The sequence below is a fragment of the Aquarana catesbeiana genome, linkage group LG05 (assembly GCF_042186555.1).
Source record: "Aquarana catesbeiana isolate 2022-GZ linkage group LG05, ASM4218655v1, whole genome shotgun sequence".
NCBI classification, from domain to species: domain Eukaryota; kingdom Metazoa; phylum Chordata; class Amphibia; order Anura; family Ranidae; genus Aquarana; species Aquarana catesbeiana.
In genome coordinates, this window is record NC_133328.1 from 512,051,439 (window position 1) to 512,074,432 (window position 22,994).

At 40.8% G+C, this 22,994-nt stretch overlaps 1 protein-coding gene across 9 annotated transcripts in view; it reads right to left on the reverse strand.

Moving 5' to 3' along the window:
* Positions 1-577: 577 nt before the first annotated feature.
* The window catches only part of TMEM68 (transmembrane protein 68), a 51,168-nt gene continuing 28,751 nt past the window's right edge, over positions 578-22,994 (reverse strand). For 8 of the 9 annotated variants that reach the window (XM_073631630.1, XM_073631635.1, XM_073631638.1 and 5 more), the window contains 5 exons: positions 17,231-17,398; positions 14,506-14,699; positions 10,981-11,041; positions 6,670-6,809; positions 579-1,775 (listed from right to left, as the gene is read on the reverse strand). In XM_073631630.1, the coding sequence (XP_073487731.1) occupies positions 1,671-1,775; positions 6,670-6,809; positions 10,981-11,041; positions 14,506-14,699; positions 17,231-17,398 (668 nt within the window). In that variant the 3' untranslated portion in view covers positions 579-1,670. Of the gene's footprint in view, positions 1,776-6,669; positions 6,810-10,980; positions 11,042-14,505; positions 14,700-17,230; positions 17,399-22,994 lie in introns of all 9 variants that reach the window. The other variant, XM_073631639.1, reaches the window with a different exon arrangement.

Genomic DNA, 22,994 nt, shown 5'->3' on the forward strand with positions numbered 1-22,994 from the left:
CGCGTTTTAGTCTAGAAGCATCTGCAGAGCAGAGAATGACATTTTGCGACCCAACTTTGGGCCCCAGGCCACTTGGTGCTAGGAACTCCAAAATTTGGTGTGCTAACACAGTGGAACTAGCACTACAACATATCCAAATTTGGGGTTCCTAGCACCAAGGGGCTCCGAGATACGGGGCCCCAAAGTCAGGTCTGAAAATGTCATTCTCTGCTGCAGATGTGCTTGACATTTTGCGACCCAACTTTGGGGCCCCGTATCTCGGGGCCACTTGGTGCTAGGAACCCCAAATTTGGATATGTTGTAGTGCTAGTTCCACTGTGTTAGCACACCAAATTTAGGGTTCCTAGCACAAAGTGGCCTGGGGCCCAAAGTTAGGTCGCAAAATGTCATTCTCTGCTCTGCAGACGCTTCTAGACGCAAACGCGGCAAAACGGGCATTTCTAAACGCCGGTTTCAGCTTTTAAAAACATGTGTTCAGCAGAGTTTGCACCGGCGTCTCATGTGCATGAAGCCTTAGAGCTGCCTCTCCCTAATTTTCAGGTATTAGGAACCCCTGCTAAGACCAATTCATTAAGGGTCAGTGAGAAAAAGGTCTCTTACGATGGTGGCCTGTGGAACGAATGCCTCCCTTGCAAGGGTGTTCAGAATGCCACCCCTACAAACATCTTAAAACATTATTGGTGTCCTGCATCTGGCTCTCCCAGTCACATCTGGCCCCAGAACTATGGAGACACCACTTAATGAGTGGTCAGCCAGCCACAGCTCCAGGAACCCCTAGCAACCTCTGGAGGAACCCTAGATGGGAATAGCTGGTGTAAATGTTATTTATTGCTTTTCTGCATTAGCCAACTTATATATTACGTATATGGACAATTTTAAGGGTTAATTAATTTTTTTCACTTTAAAATTAATTTCTGTTGCACTTCCACAGGTGTCAATCAAAATGTACAAACTCATTTATCTTAAAAACATGCTTCCCCCTTAATTTTGTAATACTGTGTTTCGGGCCTCTTCAAAAGATGCAATCCTCAGCTACATTTCTGGGTCTGTACATGTTTCTGACTTTGAACGTGCATTGAATTGTGCATCATGTAGTCCAATCATAGGTCACTGATGTTCAATGCCTAGTGATGATCCTAAATGTCCCACAATTAAATTTGATGACTGAACACAACTGGATGAGCCAGAATAGCATTTGTTTTCACCCCTCAATCATGTTGTGTGTATCCTAGTTTATTTGTAGGACAGTGCAAGTAGGCTGACTGCAACTTTTATGACAAGGAATTGCTGAAGGTGTGGCTGACAAGGTAGGAGTTTTTGTTAAAAATGTCATCAGCACAACAAATTATCACCTTCTTGGGCAAGTTTTATTATTATAAACATGAACTAACCCTTTATTCCACATAAACCTGAACTGATTTTATTGTCTGTACATAAAGCGGATAAACATTTTCCATTTAGAAACAGGAACAAAATACTGCAATGACTCAACTGCTTAGAAACCTGATAAGAAAGCATTTCAGGAAATCTCGAAGAGAAGTATAATTTCATGTTTGTGTTAGATGAAAAAATTTGTTTCAGTAATCACGTAAGAAGAAGTCCATAGAAAAAAAAAGTAAGGTCAATGAAAGTAAAAATACAAATTGCTAAGTCTAAATACAAATTGTACTTTAATCTTCTTTATTTCTGCTGTGAAACCTTTCCAGCAGGGCACGAAAAATATTTCCAGGGATTTTTTGGTGCGTGTCTATTAGTGATTGAATGCCACATTTTGTCTGAAAGAAAAGACAAAGGTTTACTAGTAAGCACAAATGCCATGTTTATTACACGGTGTACAAATAAATCATATTGCCATACAGTTAAAAGTAGATTTAAACCTTAAATGAATATTTAGCTAAAGTTTTGTAATCAACCTTTACAGAAATCAGTTTATACCTGTCAGGAGCATGTAGAGCTCCTGTTCCATGACAGCAGCTACTCTCATTCCAGCATCCTGGTTTTGGCTGTGATGCATTCTCCCCGTCTGCCTGTCCACCTGCAAGGTGACTGATGTAACCAGTCTGGGTGGGGACCCAACCGGAATTTAAGCCAGCCAAGCCTGCAGTCTCATGCTTGTGATAGTGTGTTTAACACATGCTTCTCGCTCCCCGTTTGTCTGCCCTGCTCTGCTGTTTGGATTCCCGTTTACAAACTTGGACGATTCTCTGAACTCTGCTTGCCTTTGACTATGGATTTGGACTGCCATTGAACCACTCTGCCTGCCTGCCAATGCAAGTACCTGTTTGCTGTGCTAAGTTTGGGCCTGCCCCGACGTGGCAGCCAGGCACTATAGCATTGTGTATAAGACCTGGGGGCAACCGAGTACTGGTAGGCCTGCTTCCCTTATGGGAAATAGGGATGCTATAGGTGAAGCACACCAAAGCCAGCTACAGTACCTGACCACCTGTGCTAGTGTTAAGCATGGCAATATATATTTTTCACCCCTTTTTTCATCTCACTACTATGGTTTTCTTGATTCTTCTTTGCAGCCACTTCTTGTAAACAAGCATGCACTCACTTCTTTGGCAGCTGCAGGTCAACAGCCCATGCCTGCGACATGAGAATTGGCAAGGCTGCTTTTAGTCTCCATGAAGCACGTGTGAGGCTGGTATTGCATAAAAAGAAATTAGGAGACAGTAACAGAATGTTGTCACCCTATAACAGGACCTTTATGGCAGGATCACCAGGTGCTATTCTAAAAAAGGCTGCAGCTTTAAAGAAGAAATTGAAAAATATTTTTGAAGTTATATTAGCTTGGTAAATAAATATTATATAAGATTTTAGTAAGTTAATTTAGATCTACTGTAACTCGATGTCCGCCGGAGACCCGTGATCGCCTATTATAGAGGCAGAACGGGGAACTACCTTTGTAAACAAGGCAATTCCCCGTTCTGACAGGTGACATGACAGATCTACTGTTCCCAGTGATTTCTGTCATGTCCCTGGCAGCCCACAAAAAGGGAACACATTTAACCCCTTGATCGCCCCCCCTAGTGTTAACCCCTTCCCTGTCAGTGACATTTACACAGTAATCAGTGGCTATTTATAGCACCGATCGTTGCATAAATGTCAATAGTCCCAAAAAAAAAAAAAAAAAAAAAAAAAAAAAAAAGTGTCAGAACTGTGCGCCGCAATGTCGCAGTCCTGCTAAAAATCACAGATCGCCGCCATTACTAGTGAAAAAAAAAATAATAAAAATGCCATAAATCTATCCCCTATTTTGTAGACGCTAATAATTTTGCGCAAACCAATAAACATATGCTTATTGCGATTTTTTTTTTACTAAAAATATGTAGAATACATATTGGCCTGATGAATACATTTTATATATTTTTTGGGATATATATTAAAGTAAAAAATATTGGGTTATTTTCAAAATTGCTTATAAAAATAAAAACCGCAGAGGTGATCAAATACCACCAACAGAAAAAAAAGGTGCCAACTTTGTTTGGGTACAACATTGCACTTGCAATTATCATTCAAAGCGACGCAGTGTTGTAACGCAAGAGATGGCCTGGTTATTAAGCGGGCAAATCCTTCTGGGGCTGAAGTGGTCAATATCTCTCTCTATCCGGGTACACACGGGCGAATGTCGAGAGACAGTTGCCGGTTAAAGCAAGCCCCAAAAAACGGCCGACATTCTGCCTGTGTGTATGTCGGTCTGTCCGACAGAAGCCCATGAATGCTGGAAAATCAGCAGCCAACAGACCCTGGATCAGCGCTCTCAGCCAATGGCAGAAAGTGCTGATCTGAGTCTTCCTGCCAGAACACAACAGCTCAGCGGGGGAGATAGCTGGATGAACCTTGCATGGTTAGTATAGTACCTCCGACCGGAGCTGACAGTTTTTTTTTTTGTGCAACCTGTCCCAGGTCTGTCCTCATTAACATACAATGCAAAAAGCCCAGCCCCTACACCTTTAACCCTTTGTTAGGACAGACAATGTTCAAATCTAGTTACAACTGATAATGAAGATCTGCCTGCACAGTACAGACAAGGTTAATTATGGTAAACACGGCTAACCAGCCCCCTCATAAAGAAAACTATGTTGGATATTTCCTTGCTGGAGGGTCCAGATTAGAGCATCTAAAAAAGGTAAGCTGCAAAAAGTACCCGGGCGCTAAGGTTTGCTATGTGACTAGGGACATGTAACAAATATAAAAGTAGGCATTACCTCAATTTGGCTGCAAAAGTGGAAATACACTTTAACTCATAGAAATGCTATTGCTTTTATTAACCCCTTGTTGCTGACCGTACACAAATATGCGGCCCCACTGGACTGGGATTTTTTTATGTTGGGGAGCATATTTGCGCAAGTGTGTAGAAAAAAAAAATAAAATACAAAAGAATTAAAAAAAAAAACCTAGATCAAACGTTGATCTAGGTCTGCCCCAGGGTTAGTGTTTGGGTCAAGGTCAGGGTCAAAAGGTCAGTACTTTTGGACAGGATTTTTTATTTTAATTAGTTCTTTGGGTTGTTTTTTCGTGGTAGGTTATGGTAGTAGCAATAAAAATACAGTATAATCCACCTGGATGCAAAAAGTGATATATACAGGTTTACTAACACATGTCAACGTTGCAAAATTGGGCTTAGGCATTAAGATTTGTTTTACCCGTAGGCGCAAAGGGGTTAAAAAGGTATGTCCACCTAAAATGTTTTTTTTTTGTAGTTCACTGGCTAGAGAACGCTTTAAAATGCCCATATGGAGATATGCTTTACATTTGTTACTAAATTTGCCATTTGCAGAACCATTCTGCCACTGCTATACTCTCCAAATGAGTACACAGAGAACTCAACAAGGTCCAGTTCACATCATAAATCACAATAAAGTGAAATGTTCTCAACAATAATTCGGCTGCAGTAAAAAAAGTCAGGATTTTAAGATTGGGAGTGTCCCCATAAGGGTTTCCTGGAATTTTTCAAACTGTGTGTGATAAAACTCTCAGGAGCCCAGCAAGACAAAGTGCAACTAAAAGGCAAAACTTTTTTTTTTTTTTTTGTGTTGGAAAGAGTGGAGAGGCATTAGAACACCTGTCATTGTTTTATTGCTGTCTGTGCCCCCGTTGGGGAGATTCATCCTATTTGTCCTGTTTACCATTATTACCAAAAGTGAAGGTAAAAGAAAATCCCAAATTTTGGGTTGTTCCCAGAACAGGGATAGTGAGGATATCTACCAATGGGTAAAGCAGTTTTGGTGACAATCAGGGATTCCCCACTTTAGATATATTTTCTCTCACTTCCTGTGTTGGCTATGGGACAGGAAGCGATGGAAAGGGAAGTGAACGGTAATCTCCCCAATGGAACACAGATGGCAAAAATAAAGCCTCACAGGTGTTATAAGCCTCCCTTTCTCTATCCAAAAATGGGAAAAAAAGTGTTGCCTTTAGTTCTACTTTAAGAAATCCATTTGGACTACCAGTCACCGACCAATTTTACTCTATCAGTCTCTGTGACAGATACATGTGCCAATGCCCATGAACACCGAACTGAAAGATTAGAGTGCATGCAGCTTTTCATTAATAAATGTATTGATGCACACTACCAACATTCATCAAAAAAACAGTGTTGCCAACCGTCAGTATTTATATTGGCAGCAAGTAAACAACGGCACATTTCTCCTGCCATTAAATGGCAGTGACTGGAAAAGGTTGCCAGTAAAAAATATGGCTGCGACGCTCAGCTCAGAACTGTGCATGAGCAGTTACAGTCCGAAACTGGACAAAACCATCTGAGTACCTGCTACAGTGCGTTCAGGTGGTGCCAGCGGGGACAGGGAGTGGGTCTGATGGAGGCGGTGCCTAGGCGTGCTGTGTAATGTCATGGTGCAAGGGAGCCGAATGGAGCGGCCAGAGTCTTGTGTGCAGGTCTGAGGGATGGGAGCAAGACAAACCAAGAGCAGGACTGTCAGTACTGTTGGGACCACCTGGCATGGAGAGAGACTGTCACTGTGACTCAGAAGGGCACGTGTTGTGTCAGTGAGGTTTCATAACCATCTGTACTGCTGCACACTGCTGTCAGTGTCACTGTGCGTCAATTTCATGTGTGTGCTTGCCCATTCCAATTTCTTGCCCTTCTGAGTCCTGTCCCTGAGCCAATTACTATATCAAAGATATATAAAAAGAATATTTTTTTTGCCCTAATATCTACCTTAAATGACTTTGCCAATTGCATATTGTACTTGTTTGTAGCCCTGAACTTTGCACTTAAAACTGTAATGTAATGTTTTTTGTAATGCTTTTGGAAATGCCAGTAAAAATATGGCGGTGCCAGTAAATTGGTGTCGTGTCAGTAAATTTCAATCTGGTAGGTTGGCAACACTGCATAAAACCGAGAACCCTTTTAAAGACCTACTGTATATTCATGGTGTGTACGTGTTGAAAGAAGAATTGCTTCCTCTTGAATAAACTGGGTGAAGCTATAAACTATATTCTACACACAGACAGCATGTCTCATGATGTTTTTAAGCGTATTAAATCATTTGAACTGTACATTAAAACCAGATAAACATAAAATGCAGTATATAAAAAGGCAGCAGATTTGTGCAAGGAAACAAAATCGCTTTAGATGGTGCAGCTTTATGAGGCATAATCTTCTGTGGAATGTCTTGTATAACAAGCTCAGCAGATTCTTACCTTCTCAGCCAAATCACTGGCTGTTATACTGGGATCATAGTGGATGGGATCACCAAGATAAGTGCGAAATTTCACTGGAAAACCACCATAAATAGGAACTAGAGGAATTTTAAATTTCTCATATATCCATCGAAAAATTGCTGGTAAATAAGAAAAAAAAAAAAAAAACATCACATGTAACATCTGCAATAATGAAGAATGTGTGGTATATTAAAGCATGCAAGGCTCTCGGGTATAACGGCTCAATTTGCTGGAATAGGAGGCTGGACAACCAAGGGAAAATTTCAAGTGGGTTGAGCCACGCTTCACTAAAAATAATGGATTAAACTTGGCTTGGGGTAATAAATGAATGGTAACATTTCCAGCAAATAGAATACCAAAAAGACTTTATAAAATTGTTGAAATCCCTTTACAAAATCAACATACTGGGATAGTTCCACCTTGGTTGAACTATGGAAAGCTTTTCTTGCAGCTTTAAGGCTAGTGTACACTGGAAATAATTTCATCTTAGATTTAGATCAGTTCACGCTTTGCACTCATTCCTCTATAGAAGTCTCTGAGTACATGATCCTGAACTGAATCACTAGTCTATGTCGCTGTCTATGAGCTTGTTTTAAGGGTGGAAGTGACAGCAAAGGAGTTTTAACCAATTCAATGGAGCCAATTGGAAGGAGCAATGCCTAGGAGCGATTTATTGCTAAAGCCTATGGATCTTTGAAATTTTTTAAAGGTACATGGAGTAAATCTACAGAATTCATCACATGTGGTGGAATGCCTAATTGGAATATTGGTTATGCACATTATAATAGATTTGAATGCAGTAGTGGTGGATCTGAAGTTTTTTTCACATTTTTAAAGGGATATTTAACTATATGAGGTTTGTGTTTTTTTTCTGGGTATTTTCCACATTCTCTTTAGAGCGGGTGAGGATGAAGGCCCCTTGGAATGATATACCACTGTGTGAAAACAAAAGGAAGGATTCTACAACCGTAGTCACACTGAAGTTTTGCTACATTACATTTAAATGTGAGCACATAGTACTATTATAAGGATTTATAATTCAGTGGACCATACTGCACTAATATAAATATATATATATTTAATTTTTTTAATTTTTTTTTTTTTGGGAGATTCATAACCTGGAGAAAGCAGGATTAAATGTAAATTGAGACTCCATCATATACCGTAGTTAACCGCTTGCCGACTTCCGCCTGTATATTTACGTCGACGGAATGGAATGGCTGCACAAATGAGCCTCACTGTACATCCCTTTGAATTTGCCGCCGTGCCATCGCGTGAAAATGCTAATGTAAACAAGCATTTCCCTGATCTGCCTAGTAACATTGTCACCGATCACAGCTCCCTGTAATCGGGAGCAGTGATCAGTGATGTGTCACACGTAGCCCCTCCCCCCCCAGTTAGAATCACTCCCTAGGACACACTTAACCCCTCTACACTGTCACCTAGTGGTTAACCCCTTCACTGCCAGTCACATTTACACAGTAATCAATGCATTTTTAATTGCACTGATCGCTGTATAAATGTGAATGGTCCCAAAAAGGTGTCAAAATTGTCCGATGTGTCCGCCATAATGTCGCAGTCACGATAAAAAAACATTTTTTTAAAAAGCCGCAAAAATATGTAGAATACGCATCGGCCTAAACTGAGGGAAAAAAAAATGTTTTTTTTATATATTTTTGGGGGATAAAAAATAATGTGTTTTTTTCAAAATTGTCGCTCTTTTTTTGTTTATAGCGCAAAAAATACAAAAACCGCAGAGGTGATCAAATACCACCAAAAGAAAGCTCTATTTGTGGGGGAAAAAAAAAAAAAAAAAAAAAAAAAAAAAAAAAAGGACGTCAGTTTTGTTTGGGAGCCACGTCGCACGACTGCGCAATTGTCAGTTAAAGCGACGCAGTGCCGAATCGCAAAAAGTGCTCTGGTCTTTGGCCAGCCAAATGGTCCGGGGCTGAAGTGGTTAAAGGAAATCAAAAAAGCAAGAGACTTTTGGAGATTGCACATTTGTACTTTATTGTACAAGGGATTATTTGACTAATATTTTGAACTCTTCTGAGGATAAAATTTATGCCTGTAAGCGCTGGTTATGAATGTACAGTAAACTAACAAAATTCATAATTTTATAGTGGCTGACCTAGTTTGTGATCTTGCCTCGAAGCTCTGGGTTATTGGCTCTAACCACTCCTGGGATAAGCTGTGCATATTGTTGTGTGTGGGTTTCCCAAAACAATCTAAACACTGGCAGGTTGGCAGGCTTTCGCTAAACTGCCCGAGTTGGTGAGGTAGTTGTGAGCTGTTTTGGGGACAGACTGTTGTGAATTTTTGTACTATGTAATATGTTGGCATCTTATAAAAATTAACTACTTCCTGCCCACATGATGTCATATATCTTGAAGTATCTATATCTGGATGATGCCTGCAGCTACAGTTATCATCCAGATACCTTTTTTTTCAGCTACAGATTCCCTACACTGTAAAAGCCATCCTAGTGGCTGAATAGCCGCTGGACTGCTTTTACAGGCAGCGGAAGGCGATGTCCCCCGTCACGCCGACCATCTGCACCTCCCCAGTTAGATCAGGAAGCCAGGAGATCTGATCCAGTAATGGCGCCCCATTTCCACAGTTGGTAGAGGACCGGATGGTCACGATGTCACTTCCAGTTCTGGCAGATGTAAACACTGACAATTTTTCCCCTAGAAAGCAGAGATCGATGGTTTTTTTAATTAATTTTTTTAACCACTTCAATACCAGGCACTTATACCCCCTTCCTGCCCAAGCCAATTTCCATCTTTCAGCGATGTCGCACTTTGAATGAAAATTGCGCGGTCATGCTACACTGCACCCAAACAATTTTTTTATCATTTTGTTCCCACAAATAGAGCTTTCTTTTGGAGGTATTTGATCACTGCTGGGGTTTTTATTTTTTGCGCAACAAATAAAAAAAGATCGAAAATTTTGAAAAATAAAATTTTGGTTTCTGTTATAAAATTTGGTAAATAAGTACATTTTCTCCTTCACTGACAGGCAATGATGAGGCTGCACCGACAAGCACTGATGAGGTGGCACTGGTATGCAGCACTGATACGTGGCACTGATAGGTGGGCACTAATGGGCATCACTGATAGGGAGACATCTGGTAGGCATTGGTAATGGGCATTGACTGGCATCATTTGGCATATTTTGGGCACTGACTGTCATCCCTGGTGGACATGGGTGGCATACCTGGTCATCCATCCATTGTGTGCCAGCCCTGGTGGCATACCTGGTGGTACAGTGTGGGCACCTGCGGGGGCTGTGCTGATAATCAGCTCAGTCCCCCTCTCTGTCAGGAGAGCAGCCGATTGGCTCTCCTCTACTCGCGTATGTGAGACACAAGTGAGGATCAGCCGTGATTGAACACGGCTGACCACGTGGAAAAGAGCCTCCATCAGAGGCTCTTTACCAAGATCGGTGTAGCGGTGTGTCAGACGGACACGCCGCACCACAGATTGGCGCGTTGGCAGTTATCCTGAAAGACGTCATAGGACATCCAGTCAGGATAACTGACTGGAAGTGGTTAAAGCTCATGCTTTCCAGGGTAAAGGAGATATCTTGTATACCTCAGATGTCTCCATAAAGAGGACCTGTCATGCATTATTTCTATCACAAGAGATGTTTACATTTGTGATAGGAATAAATGTGATTAAAAAAAAAAAAAATAAAAATTACAAAATAAAATAAAAAAAGGTTTAAAAGTGCCCCCATCCCCTTGTTCTCACATGCAGAAACAAAGGCATACGTAGGTTGCACTTGCATATGTAAACAATGTTTGCACCACACATGTAAGGTATCGCCACAAACGTTATAGCAAGAGCAATAAATTCTAGCACTAGACCCCCTGTAAACTGGTAACCTGCAAAAATGTTTAAAGCATCACCTAGAGATTTTTGAGTACCGTAGTTTGGCGCCATTCCACGAGTGTGTGCAATTTTAAAGCGTGACACGTTAGGTATTTACTTACCTAACATCATCTTTCATATTTTATATTTACATGTAGGAGGGAAATGTCAGAATTAGCCTGGGTGGGAAGTAAAGAACAGTATGCACAAACGAATGAAGGAAGAGGAGATTTACAATATGCTTGGGAATAGAGAACGAATACAGTTTTGCATGCTAGAATAATCACTCTTGATGCTAGTTGCAATAAACGCACCTACTCTCCTAGAATTGGTTTAATATCAGTTCAAGCACAACTACATGCAAATAGGCTACATAAACTGCCCCATAATATTATGCCAAAATACTACATCTTACGTAGGCATCCAAGAGACCGGAATCCTTCTCGGACATTTTGTGTAAACATTGGAATGATGGGCTGAAATAAAACAAAATTGTGATCGTTTATTAGAGGAATCAGTTTCAAACACCGAGAGGAATGTAAAGTGCTTTTATAAATATTTCCTTAAATTTATCATGGTCCTGACTAAATATAAAAAAAATGGTAATTTGTTAGGTCAGATAACTATGGAATCTTGCATTTTTATATTTTAGATGTAAAGCTAGAAGTCGCTGGAGTCAAAGGTAGACTGGTAGATCAATCAGAACAATCAAACAGGAAGTCCTCCCCTATATACCCCTCCTACACAGGAAGTACTTCAGTTTTTTTGCCAGTGTCTGTAAGGTGGTGGTCACTGATGTGATACATGTGCTCTTGGAGCATACTTGGAGGTCTGAAACGGTTTTACTGAGAATCAAGGACTTCAATCGGATCCATTCGAAAAAGCTGTTAGCCAAAGTGGATGGTACCCGAGCCTCATGGGAAGGAGAGAAGATTTGAGGTTTGCCTGTAATGCAGCCTTACGGCGCTGGGCCTTGCATAATGGAACCCTGTGCAGGGTTTATTCTGAAAAAAGGTGCTTTCCTGCGGGGTGCTATACAGATCCAGGGGAGTGGACCTCACACATTAAGGGGGACCCAGTCCCTGAAGGTCTTTTATGACAAAGCCCGCCATGATGAGTGAAGATTGGACTCCTGTTATGCTCAAAGTCCTGCAGCAGGAATAGTAATGCCCCGTACACACGGTCAGATTTTCCGATGGAAAATGTGTGATAGGACCTTGTTGTCGGAAATTCCGACCGTGTGTAGGCTCCATCACACATTTTCCATCGGATTTTGCGACACACAAAGTTTGAGAGCAGGATATAAAATTTTCCGACAACAAAATCCGTTGTCGGAAATTCCGATCGTGTGTACACAAATCCGACGGACAAAGTGCCACGCATGCTCAGAATAAATAAAGAGATGAAAGATATTGGCCACTGCCCCGTTTATAGTCCTGACGTACGTGTTTTACGTCACCGCGTTTAGAACGATCGGATTTTCCGACAACTTTGTGTGACGGTGTGTATGCAAGACAAGTTTGAGCCAACGTCCGTCGGAAAAAATCCTAGGATTTTGTCGGAATGTCCGAACAAAGTCCGACCGTGTGTACGGGGCATAAGTCTGCAATTTTTTGAAGTTTCTCTTTTTAAATCTAGTACCAAATGGAGCAAAAGAAAGTATATAGTACACTGCTTGGAATAGGGGAGGGAAATGCAAATCTGTTGCTTTGCCTGTATTGGCAGCCATCAGAATTAAAAGCTGACCTTCAGCTTTTGTGCGAGTACCGCTGAAGGCAGCCATAGATGGTTCGAATCTCGGTCATTTCAGTCACTTATGGGCAGGCTGAATGTACCAAAGTCGATTAATTGATTGGATAGCTCAGGACAGCGCTTGAGCTTGGAGAGGGTAAGTAAAGCTCCGGCACTTTTTTTTCAATTTTGAGAGCAAGGGGACTAAAAAATAAAGAAAACTATGTAAGCGGTTTTAAATCATGTGGCCTTGGAGTCATTTAGGTAAACTGTATGAGTGTTATTTAATCTAGAAGTCATTTTTTCTTTACTCATCAAAATGTTCAGTTCACAAAACAAATGCTGCATAGGTGTGCATTTTTTAAATTAGTTTCAACTGTCTATTTTATGAAGTGATATTTTCTTTTCCATAAACTTTTACTTTAGCACCACCTCAACTGACTTCCTATCTGCTCTCATGAACAGACAACATTTAATGCCAATTTTTGAATCAAGCTAAATTTTATAGACACAAAACCTACACAATCATTTTTATAAATTGACCTTTACATACAACATCTGCCACAAGTTAACCACGTCATATGACATTGCAGACTGAGTGGTGGTATCTGAATGATGCCTGCAGTTACAGGCATCATTCAGATATTTTCTTTTACAGCCGGCAATTCCCTTCACCATAAAAACAATCATAATGTGACGTCATAACATCGTGCTGGTGACCATCTGGCCTGCAGGATTCTCTATGTTCAACTCCTGGCTTCCTTCTATGGCTGCAGTAGAAGCACTGGAGCATGGGGGGAGATGTCCCCTTCTGCTGCCTGTAAAAACAGTGAAGCGGCTGAACAGCTGCTATGCAGTGGCGGCTGGTGGGGTTTTTTTGGGGGGACAAACTTCCCCCCCCCGCGGGCGGCACTAGCACAACTGCCCCTACCCCGACGGTGCAGCACTAAAATCCCCAGCAACCCCCATGCTGTCCTTAGGCGTGGAAGGCTCAGGGGAAAGCTGCTCTGGTGTACCCTCCTGGAGCAACTTCCACAGTGCGTCTTCTCTCTGCTCCACCCGGCGCGAGGCGTCCAATAAGATCACCTGACGTTTTGGCCAATCGGGAAATGCTGTTACAACACACCTGGGTGGGCTCCAGATGCAATGCTCTGCGTCCTGAGCCCAATCTATTTTGAAGCCTATTAGAGCCTCTGGCTCTAATCAGGTGCTTCAAAATACACACCCCTTGCCTATCACTGCAATTGTAATTCATGTGCCCGGCGTCCTAAAAGGGGCTGGACGCATGGATATTTCAGACTTTCCAGCCTAGAGACGAAAAGTGGGGACTTATAGACCCCAGATCTTGCTGTAAAGAGGACCTGTCATGCCCTAATCCTATTACAAAAGGGATGTTTACATTCCTTGTAATAGGAAGAACAGTGATAAAAAAAAAAAAATCAAAATAGAAAAAAGTAAAATAAATGTTAAAGTGCCCCATCCCCGCGTGCTCACTTGGAGAAGCGAACACATATGTACGTCGCGCCCACATATGTAAACGGCGTTCAAACCACATGTGAGGTATCGCCACGAACGTTAGAGCAACAGCAATGATTCTAGTGCTAGACCTCCTTTGCAACTCTAATCAGGTAACTAAATTAACTGTCAATTAAAGTCAGCTAGCCACTCAGGGGAGAAAGGGGGTGGGGCTGGGTCAGGGCTTTGTGTCTGAATGGACACAGGGAGCTGTGACTTGGCTCGGGTGCCCAATAGCAAAGCGTCGCCTATGGGTATCTTTAAGTACCGAAGTTTGGTGCTGTTCCACGTGTATTTTTACGAAATTTTAAAGCGTGACATGTTAGGTATCTGTTTACTTGGGGTAACATCATCTTTCACATTATACAAAAAATTGGGCTAACTTTAGTGTTTTGTTTCTTTTTTAATGCATGAAACAGTTTTTAAAAACGAGGTTTAAAATTGCTGCGCAAAAACCATGCAAGATAGTTGCAACAACCACCGTTTTATTCTTTATGGTCTCTGCTAAAAAACATATAACATTTGAAATTCTTAGAAATTCTAAGTAATTTTATAGCAAAACAATTATGATTTTTGCATGTAGGAGAGAAGTGTCAGAACTGGTCTGGGTGGCAAGTGGTTAATGAAACATTAAATATGGGATAAAGTTAACTCAAGGCAATAGAAAGTAGATTGCAGCCATATTTAAACTCACCACTTGCGCATCAATTGCAACCTCTGCAAACCCTATACGATTCCCCCACATGATGGTGTAGCTTTCATCACTAAACAAGGCCTCCCGTACCCCTCCTGGGGAAATAGCCAGTAGGTGGCCATTCCTGAGTGCTTTCACACATTCTTGCTTTGGTCCATGAATGACACTAAATACTTCAAGGAGTGGTTTGAAACCTGAATGAAAAAAAGAAGAGATTGCAAATCAAATTACATGAAATAACTAGGGATGAGCTCAGGTGTGTTCGGATACTAGTCTGAAAACGTCTGAGCTGTCCCGCCAGGAAGCGGTCATTGAAGACTGCCAATCATAAGCGACTGAGGCATTCCATGCCCCGCATATACACGCCCCTTGTACATGTCCAAAAGCAGGATGGGGAATGCTTTGGTCATGATTGGCAGTTTACAGTAACAGCTTCCTGGTGGGATAGCTCAGACAGGTTCAGGCTGGTATCCAAACACACCTGAGCTCATCCCCAGTTATTTCATGTAAGCTCATCTCAAGTAATATTTTTGAAAATATTATTGCATTATTTTTTTAAATAATGGCATCTGAAATTATCAACAGCATTATTAAAGCTCCTCTTTGTCTGTGTCTGCCCCCAAAGCAAACACTTACTATTGGGGCAGACATGCAGGCTCGATCCCGAGCCAGGAAATGTGCATTCATTGACACATACAGTGCAGCCTGGGGTCACCACCTGGTTGTGAGAGCGGGAAATGAGGAAAGGAGAGAAGACCAGCAGACAAGCATGGCGCTGGATCAATACAGGTCTAATACAGGTATTTAGGGGTAGCAATGCAAATGGCAAAACATTTTTTACCTTAATTTGGGCAGTGCATTAAGATAAAAAAAATTATATACCTTTCAAACCACTTTAAATGCCGGGCAGATATTAAAAAACTGAATAAGACCAGATTTCAAATTCTTGTAATTTCCTATACAGCAGCACTGGTGGAAGAGGGAGGGGCAGCACTTGCATGCACATATACTGATGGGTAACATGCTGATAGGAGGAGAGAACAAGGGGATGACCTCATGAGTCTGTTGCTGTTATGTTACTGTTCAATTACAGCCTGGGAGCAGGGAGATCACCAAAGGTATTGCTTAAAGTGGTTGTAAAGGCAGAAGGTTTTTTATTGTAATGCAAAGAATGCATTAAGATAAAAAGCCTTCTGTGTGCAGCAGCCTCCCTAACACTTACCTGAGGTCCCTCCCTGTCCAGTGATGTCCACGAGTGACTTAGCTGTCAGAGATTCTCCCTCCTGATTGGCTGAGACACAGCAGCGGCACCATTGGCTGCCGCTGCTGTCAATTAAAGTCAGCTAGTCACTCAGAGAAGAAAGGGGGTGGGGCTAGGTCAGGGTTTTGTGTCTGAATGGACACAGGGAGCTGTGACTTAGCTTGGGTGCCCCTATAGCAAGCTGCTTGCTGTGGGGGCACTGAACAAAAGGATCACAGAAGGGGGACCTGAGAAGAGGGGGATCCAGGCTGCTCTGTGCAAAACCACTACAAACAGAGCAGGTAAGTATAACATGTTTGTTATTTTTATAGGAAAAAAACACAAGACTTTACAATCACTAACTGCAGCAGAGAAAAATCAGGTCATCAGGCTGACTGTGCAGTCTGGCAGTGCTGTGTAAATCCCATGACCAAAATACAACAACTCTTTTGGCAGTAACAGATCCCACATGTATAAGGGTATATTTAGCAGTTTACTGGTGTTCAGCTTTGAATGTCACTTTGCTTTAAAAAAAAAAAAAAAACTGTTTAAGAACTGATGTTTTGTGCCCAGCTGGAACTTGTTTTTCAGGCAAACTGGGAGGAATAAAGGAGGAGGAGTTAGGCGATCGCACAAAGAGGAAGTGGACTGAGGTAAGTGAGGCATACACAAATATACACAAGTGCTTCAGAAATTTCCGAGCTCCCCTCAGGAGGTACATGTAGGTCAATTCAGAGGTACCATCTAACTAAAAAATAATCCAGACAAGCCATCTGTTCAAGTGGCAGGCTGGAAGTAAATTCTGATTCTGCATATTTGCAGTCTATTGCTGGTCTTATGGCTTCTACTAAAGGCCCTATGGTCTCTAGTGACCAGACAAACCCTGAAGAAGAGAGAAGTGTATAAACAAAATGAAGAAAACTGTTCTCAACACAGAAGACACTGAAAAACTTTTAGATGCTATGTGAGCCATATTGAACATTGTTCATCTTCCAAAAAAACAAAACAAAAAAAAAAAAAAAAAAAACTTATACTATTTAGGAGTAAGATACTGGAGAAAATCTCAAGGTTAAGGTATTTCCAGTTGACCCAGTTGATTAGAAAAATCACAAGGCAATTAAGCATAAAGGGAGCCTGGGCCTAAATTTTGAGTTCTCCTTTAAAGTAAACTGGCTCTAACTTGCCAATTACATACAGGCATTAGCCAATGTATAACGGGATAGAGGTAATAAAGTAGACCTAGTATCCACCACCAGGAAATGGAGACACTTTTAGGAGACACTTCTGCAGTAGAAGGTGAGTGTTGAACCCATATACTGTATGCTACCAGCTGCTGTTTTTATTTTAGCCAAAAGTTTGCTTTAAAGTTACACAATGAACACGTCATTTGGTTCTTTACCTGCAAAAAATGATATGTTTATATGAAGAGCTACTAAAGGCAGTTATTTAGTGGATCATGCTTAGATGCAGCATGTGATTATTTACCTGGTATTTTGAAGAGAAAGTGGTCCCCGACTGAGTGACACATTCTGCCTTTCAGAAGAATGACCTTCGCTACAAAGTAATAGTAGTCTACAGGAAGAGCACCATGATAGTACACAATTAATGCAGGGCCGCTATCAGGGATCTTTTCCAAACCGTGAATTTCATAACCTGCGCGAGGAATACAGCATTAAGGTATTAACAGACCATGCAGCTCTATAAATGTATTCTAAATATACGTACCATAAATGTATGTATTTAAACCACCCAGAGGCATAAAAAAAAAAAATTTCCCCACAGTTAACATGAAAGGTACCTAAGAAATCAAACTTTAAAGCCATTGTTACAACTACTGTTCTGCATTCAACAAAGTTTACAAAAATTCCCTGCCAAGAGAGCATAAGCTTTACTGATTGGAGAGCAGCAATTGCTCCTGCTCTCTTCTTCAACCAGCTGCCAGGGCCACAAATTTTGGGCAGGAGCACAATTCAAAAAAAAAAAAAAACCCCACAAAAAACCACTACATTGAGACATAACAAAAAAAAAGTTATGCACTGTTATCCTTGAGCTGGTCATACATTATACAATTTTCTTATTAAATTTCCTTTAGATTTACCTTCAACAATGTAGTGCCTGCCTGATTGCATATAATTTGAAAATGTTTAGGTTTGACCTCATATTATATGGTTTTGGTAAATCTGAAGAAGAAAAAAAAAAAAAAAAAAAAAAAAAAAAAAAAAAAAAAAAATGTATAACGTATGGCCAGCCTTAGTTTATTTTGTTTCCAAAGCACAATTGGGCTTTATCATTTGGACATAGTATCCAACAACTCCCCCCCCCCAAAAAAAGAAACCAAAAAAACCCCCAGAACATTCAAGTACTCTGAATGCTAAGGCATGCATGTTTGGGTTACATGATGCCCACATGGTTCAAGGTCAACATGGAGTACTTTCAACAGTCCTGCAATCCCTTTACCTACACTGGGGTTGATTTACTAAGACTGGAGAATCGCAAAATCTGGTGCAGCTGTGCACAAACCAATCAGCTTCCAGGTTTTTTGTCAAAGCTTAATTGAACAAGCCGATTGGCTCCCATGCACAGCTGCACCAGATTTTGCACACTCCAGTTTTAGTAAGTCAACCCCATTGTGTTACACCACAAAAATTATTGGGAAATCTGCAACCCCACCTTAAGGGCAAAAACTGCAGGAGTGCCCAACAATGGCTCTAGTTATGGCAATATAAGCCCATAGGAATGAGTATTATCAAAACATCAGATTCAGCTAATGCAGTTTAACCAACTTACATTCTGGAAAGGAGAGCTTTGACGCTCCCCACCTTTACCTGTGAATGCAGAAGTTTTACCTGTGAAGAAACTGTTGTATCATTCCTGCATCTTTCTTAAAGTTAGAAGGTACAGCTAACATAAAAAAATGGGGTGGATTTACTAAAAGGCTGTCCACTTTGCAAGTGCAGTTGCTCTCATTTTCCCCATAGCTTAGTGAATGTGGTAAAACTCTGCTGATTTCCGTCAAAAAATGTGCAAGCAAAAATGCCTGGTTTAGCACATTCACTAAGCTCAGGGGAAAATGAGCGCAACTGCACAGTTTATTTTCCTTCAGTAAATCTACCCCAATGTCTTTATTTTGTTTCTTCAATGGGCTAGTTTTAGAACGCTTGCCTACTTTTGTATGAAGGAACTTAAGTGCTGAAATGAGACTAGTATAGTTGGCGCTATTGTAAAGATGCCAAGAATGACATATGGCTAGTTAATTTGGTTGAAGCCACCAAGTGGCCCTACTCTAGGGTAAAATATTTCAAGGGTCTTAAATATTTTTCAATTGCTTTTAGGATCCATGACTTAGACAGGCCATACACGGTGCAAATAAATACATTTGTATGATTCCCCAATCAACAAAGACAGTGCTGACAGGGGAATCAGCAATTATGTTTTCCCGGAGGGGGAAGCCACCCCCGCCGGGAGAAGACAGTGATTATCGCTAGTGGGTATAGCAGCCACTATCGATAATCACAAAAGAATTCGGCGGGTTGGTTGTACCCAAGTTGATCGATCAACTTGGTACATTCTGCCTGCCTATTAACAGTTCAAATCTTGGCCAGTTCCTGCTGAACTGGCCGAGATTCGAACCATGTATGGCTGGTCTTAAACTGACAGGAATGCAGATCTCCAAAATAAATGTTAAAGCACTATGTCTAAAAAGATAACTCTTCTCTATAGAAACCTAAAACCTACACACTTTGAGAAACATTTATCCAAACTGATAATCCAGCCAAGATACAATAATGTCTGAACTACATACATTAAAAAAGTGAAAACATCTGATTCTTTCCAGATCATCAAATATGAAATAACCTGTATATATGGTCTTAGGTGCGAATATTGTTTGACAGGATTTGATAAAAATTTTTGTGCAATAGGACCTAATGTCCTAGTTCCACCATGACTGCTGTTTTCATGAACTGTTGATAAATGGAATGACTTGGGATGAAGAAGAAAAAAAAAAAAAAAAAAAAAAAGTGTGTCTTATGATCCAAAAGAGACCAAGAAAGAATTCAGATTAACTACTGTATGTGTCTTGCAGTGTAGGCCGTAAACCTGTTTGATGCTTTCAGATTATGGATACACCAGCATTTCTTCCTGGTTTCCTTTCCCTTTCCCTTTCTTTTCATAAGATGAAGCAGTGGGGGAGAGTTTCTCATAACTATAAAGTCTAGAACAACAACTCAATTTTATAAGCTAGTAACTTTCAAATCTTTAGCACCATTTGATGCCATAGTAATTTTCTAGATCCTCAAGGTTTTAAAAAAATATCCTCCCTAATGAACAAAATTAAATGTATTCTTCTATGTATTCCCAATACTGATATAATATTTTAATTTCAACTAAATGTAGGAATTGAACAAAAAGCCATGTTCACTTTTTTGTCCCCTGGACATGGCCAATTTTCATGTCATTTTTTTTCCCCCATCTTGTTAGCTTTACTTTAAAGTGGTTATAAAGGATTTTTTTTTTTTTAAAACATGTCTATATGTACCTGCACAGAGTGGCCCCAAACCTCCCATTCTCGGGTCCCCCTCTGGCACTCCTGGCTCCTCCTCTTTGGCCAATGCCCCATATAGGAAGCTGCTTCCCATGGACCCAGGGCCCAGCTGCTGCATCCATTGACACAGACAGCGGGACTTGGCGCCCCCTCACATCACAGGCTTTGATTGACAGCAGTGGGAGCCAGTGGCGCCTGCTTCCTCCGCAAAGCCTGCGAGACCCAGAAGTGAGGGGAGAGAAGAGCTGCAGATGTGCACAGCGCTGGATCGAATGAAAGCTTAAGTATAAGGAGGAGGAGGGGGGGGGGGGTAAGGGGCCACCAGTGATGCCTAAACATTTTTTACCTTAGGGTTTAGAACCACTAAGGGTAAAAGGATCTATGGATTGTGCTGATGAACCTGCTGTCTGTCTTCAGTTGTCCCACTTCTGAGTTCATTCAAAATTCATTGATAGGTGAATTTGACCTCCTTTAAGATACCTTTGCATTCCTATAGATTTATATAGGGAGAAAAGCAGTTCTGATGTAAACAAAAACCTGTAAACATGGGCCTTGTTTTTACAGTAAAGGCACTATACACAGCCCATCAGACCTGGCCCTACTAGGCGTTTCCCTTGCACAATTGTGAATTGTATGAAATGCTACTTCTACAGATCTTCATCCACACCTACCTTTCTCAACCTGTTAACCCCATTGACAAAAAATTTGGGGTTTCAGTTAACCCCTTCCAAAACAGATTTATTTGGGAAAAAAAAAAAAAAAAATATCACAACGTATATCAGTAATCAGTGAGAAAACAGCCCCTATTATAGTGGTGACCAGAATTCTACTCTTACAAACAGCTAAAAAGATAATTGGTGCCATGCCACTGGTTCTTCTAGATGGCATAAGCCACAGAACTATGCAGGCACCATCAGATAGGAGGTCATTCAGTCACAGCTCAAGGACTTCCTATCAACCTATGGAGGAACCCTGGTTGAGAATGACCAAACACTATTAACTTTGCCAAACTGATTAGAACTGTAAAGGCAGGCAACCTGTCTCAAACACGTCTTCTAAAATGGGCATATGACTGACCTAACAAACAAGAAATTCTCTCTCTTATGACATTTTAAGGTTATTTTGAGCAATTATTTTATCTAGCTTGCAGTAGATGCAACTGCAAGTTAATAGGCAAACACTGTAAATTCATAGGAACATCACAAAAGGTTTTCTTGCTTCCAAACAATGAGAGTTTTTAGCATGTACCCTCAAACGTCCCCTGAACTAGTATTTTTTTCTCTTTTGGTAGATATACTAACAAAAATCCAATGGTGGTCTGAAATGTCATTTTTGTTTAAATCCATCTTATAAAATTCTAAACTAAAGATTAGCTTTATGCATTCTTATTTTGAATAAGATTTTAAACTACAATACCAAAACTTTTTTGTACTGGAAAACAAACTGACTGCACAGGATCTGCAGCTTCCAGGTGGTGAACAGTGCAGTCAGAGACAAGATAGAGGGAAAAAAAAAAAAAAAAAAAAAAAAAAAAAAAAAAAAAAAAAAAAAAAAACCACACACCATCCAAAATTGGAAATGCAGGGAACCATCAGACTCACATGTGCTGTAATGGTCACCTCTTATGCCCCGTACACATGATCGGATTTTCCGCCAACAAATGTTGTATGCGAGCTTGTTGGCTGAAAGTCCGACCGTGTGTATGCTCCATCGAACATTTGTTGTCGGACTTTCCGCCAACAAATGTTGGCTAGGAGGTTCTCAAGTTTTCCGCCAACAAGACTTTGTTGTCGGAATTTCCGATCGCGCGTACACAAGTCCGACGCACAAAAGTTCACGCACGCTCGGAATCAAGCAGAAGGAGCCGTACTGGCTATTGAACTTCCTTTTTCTCGGCTCGTTGTACGTCTTGTATGCCACAGCATTCTTAATTGTTGGCCAACATTTGTGTGACCGTGTGTATGGGAGACAAGTTGGAGCCAACAACCTTCGAACAAATTTCCACGGTTTTGTTGTTGGAAAGTCCGATCAGGTGTACGGGGCATAAGTCAGAAAACTACTGAGGTAGTCACGCATTATCGCAGCAAAAAAAATAATAACTCGACATTGTACCCCAATGATTTGTAAAAACTATATCCAACTACTAGTTCCTTTGTCCTGAAGAAGAAGCAGGGTTAACCCGCAAAACGCAACGACAGACCGAACTTTGGTTTTGTGTATATTAAGACCTTAGATTTTGTTTGCAATATTTTAAACTCTTCTCTATGGATCTTTATACTTGTCAGCAGTATAACAAACTGCTGACAAGTATAAAGACCCATAGAGAAGCAAGTTTGTTCTGGCCTCACCCCAAGCCATATTATGTTACATAGATGTGCTGATGTTTTTTTGATGGCACACATTTGGCAACTCAGTTTGTCTATTTTGTATAAATAAAAATAAAATAATTTTATGCCCTTTTTTTTGCTGGGTGCTATGATTGATAATACATGACTGCCACAGTAGTTCTACTTCTGAACAAGAGGAGACAACAAAATGTATTTAGGTTGTATATGGCCATGGTCTCAGTTTACTGTACAGTTTAAGCTGATCATCTTTCAGCTGTAAATTCCTCATGCAGCAAAAAAACAAAACTTAAAATTTTAAATTGCACCTCCACCTCGTGAAATTAGAATATCAAAAAGTTAATTTCAGTAATTAAATTCA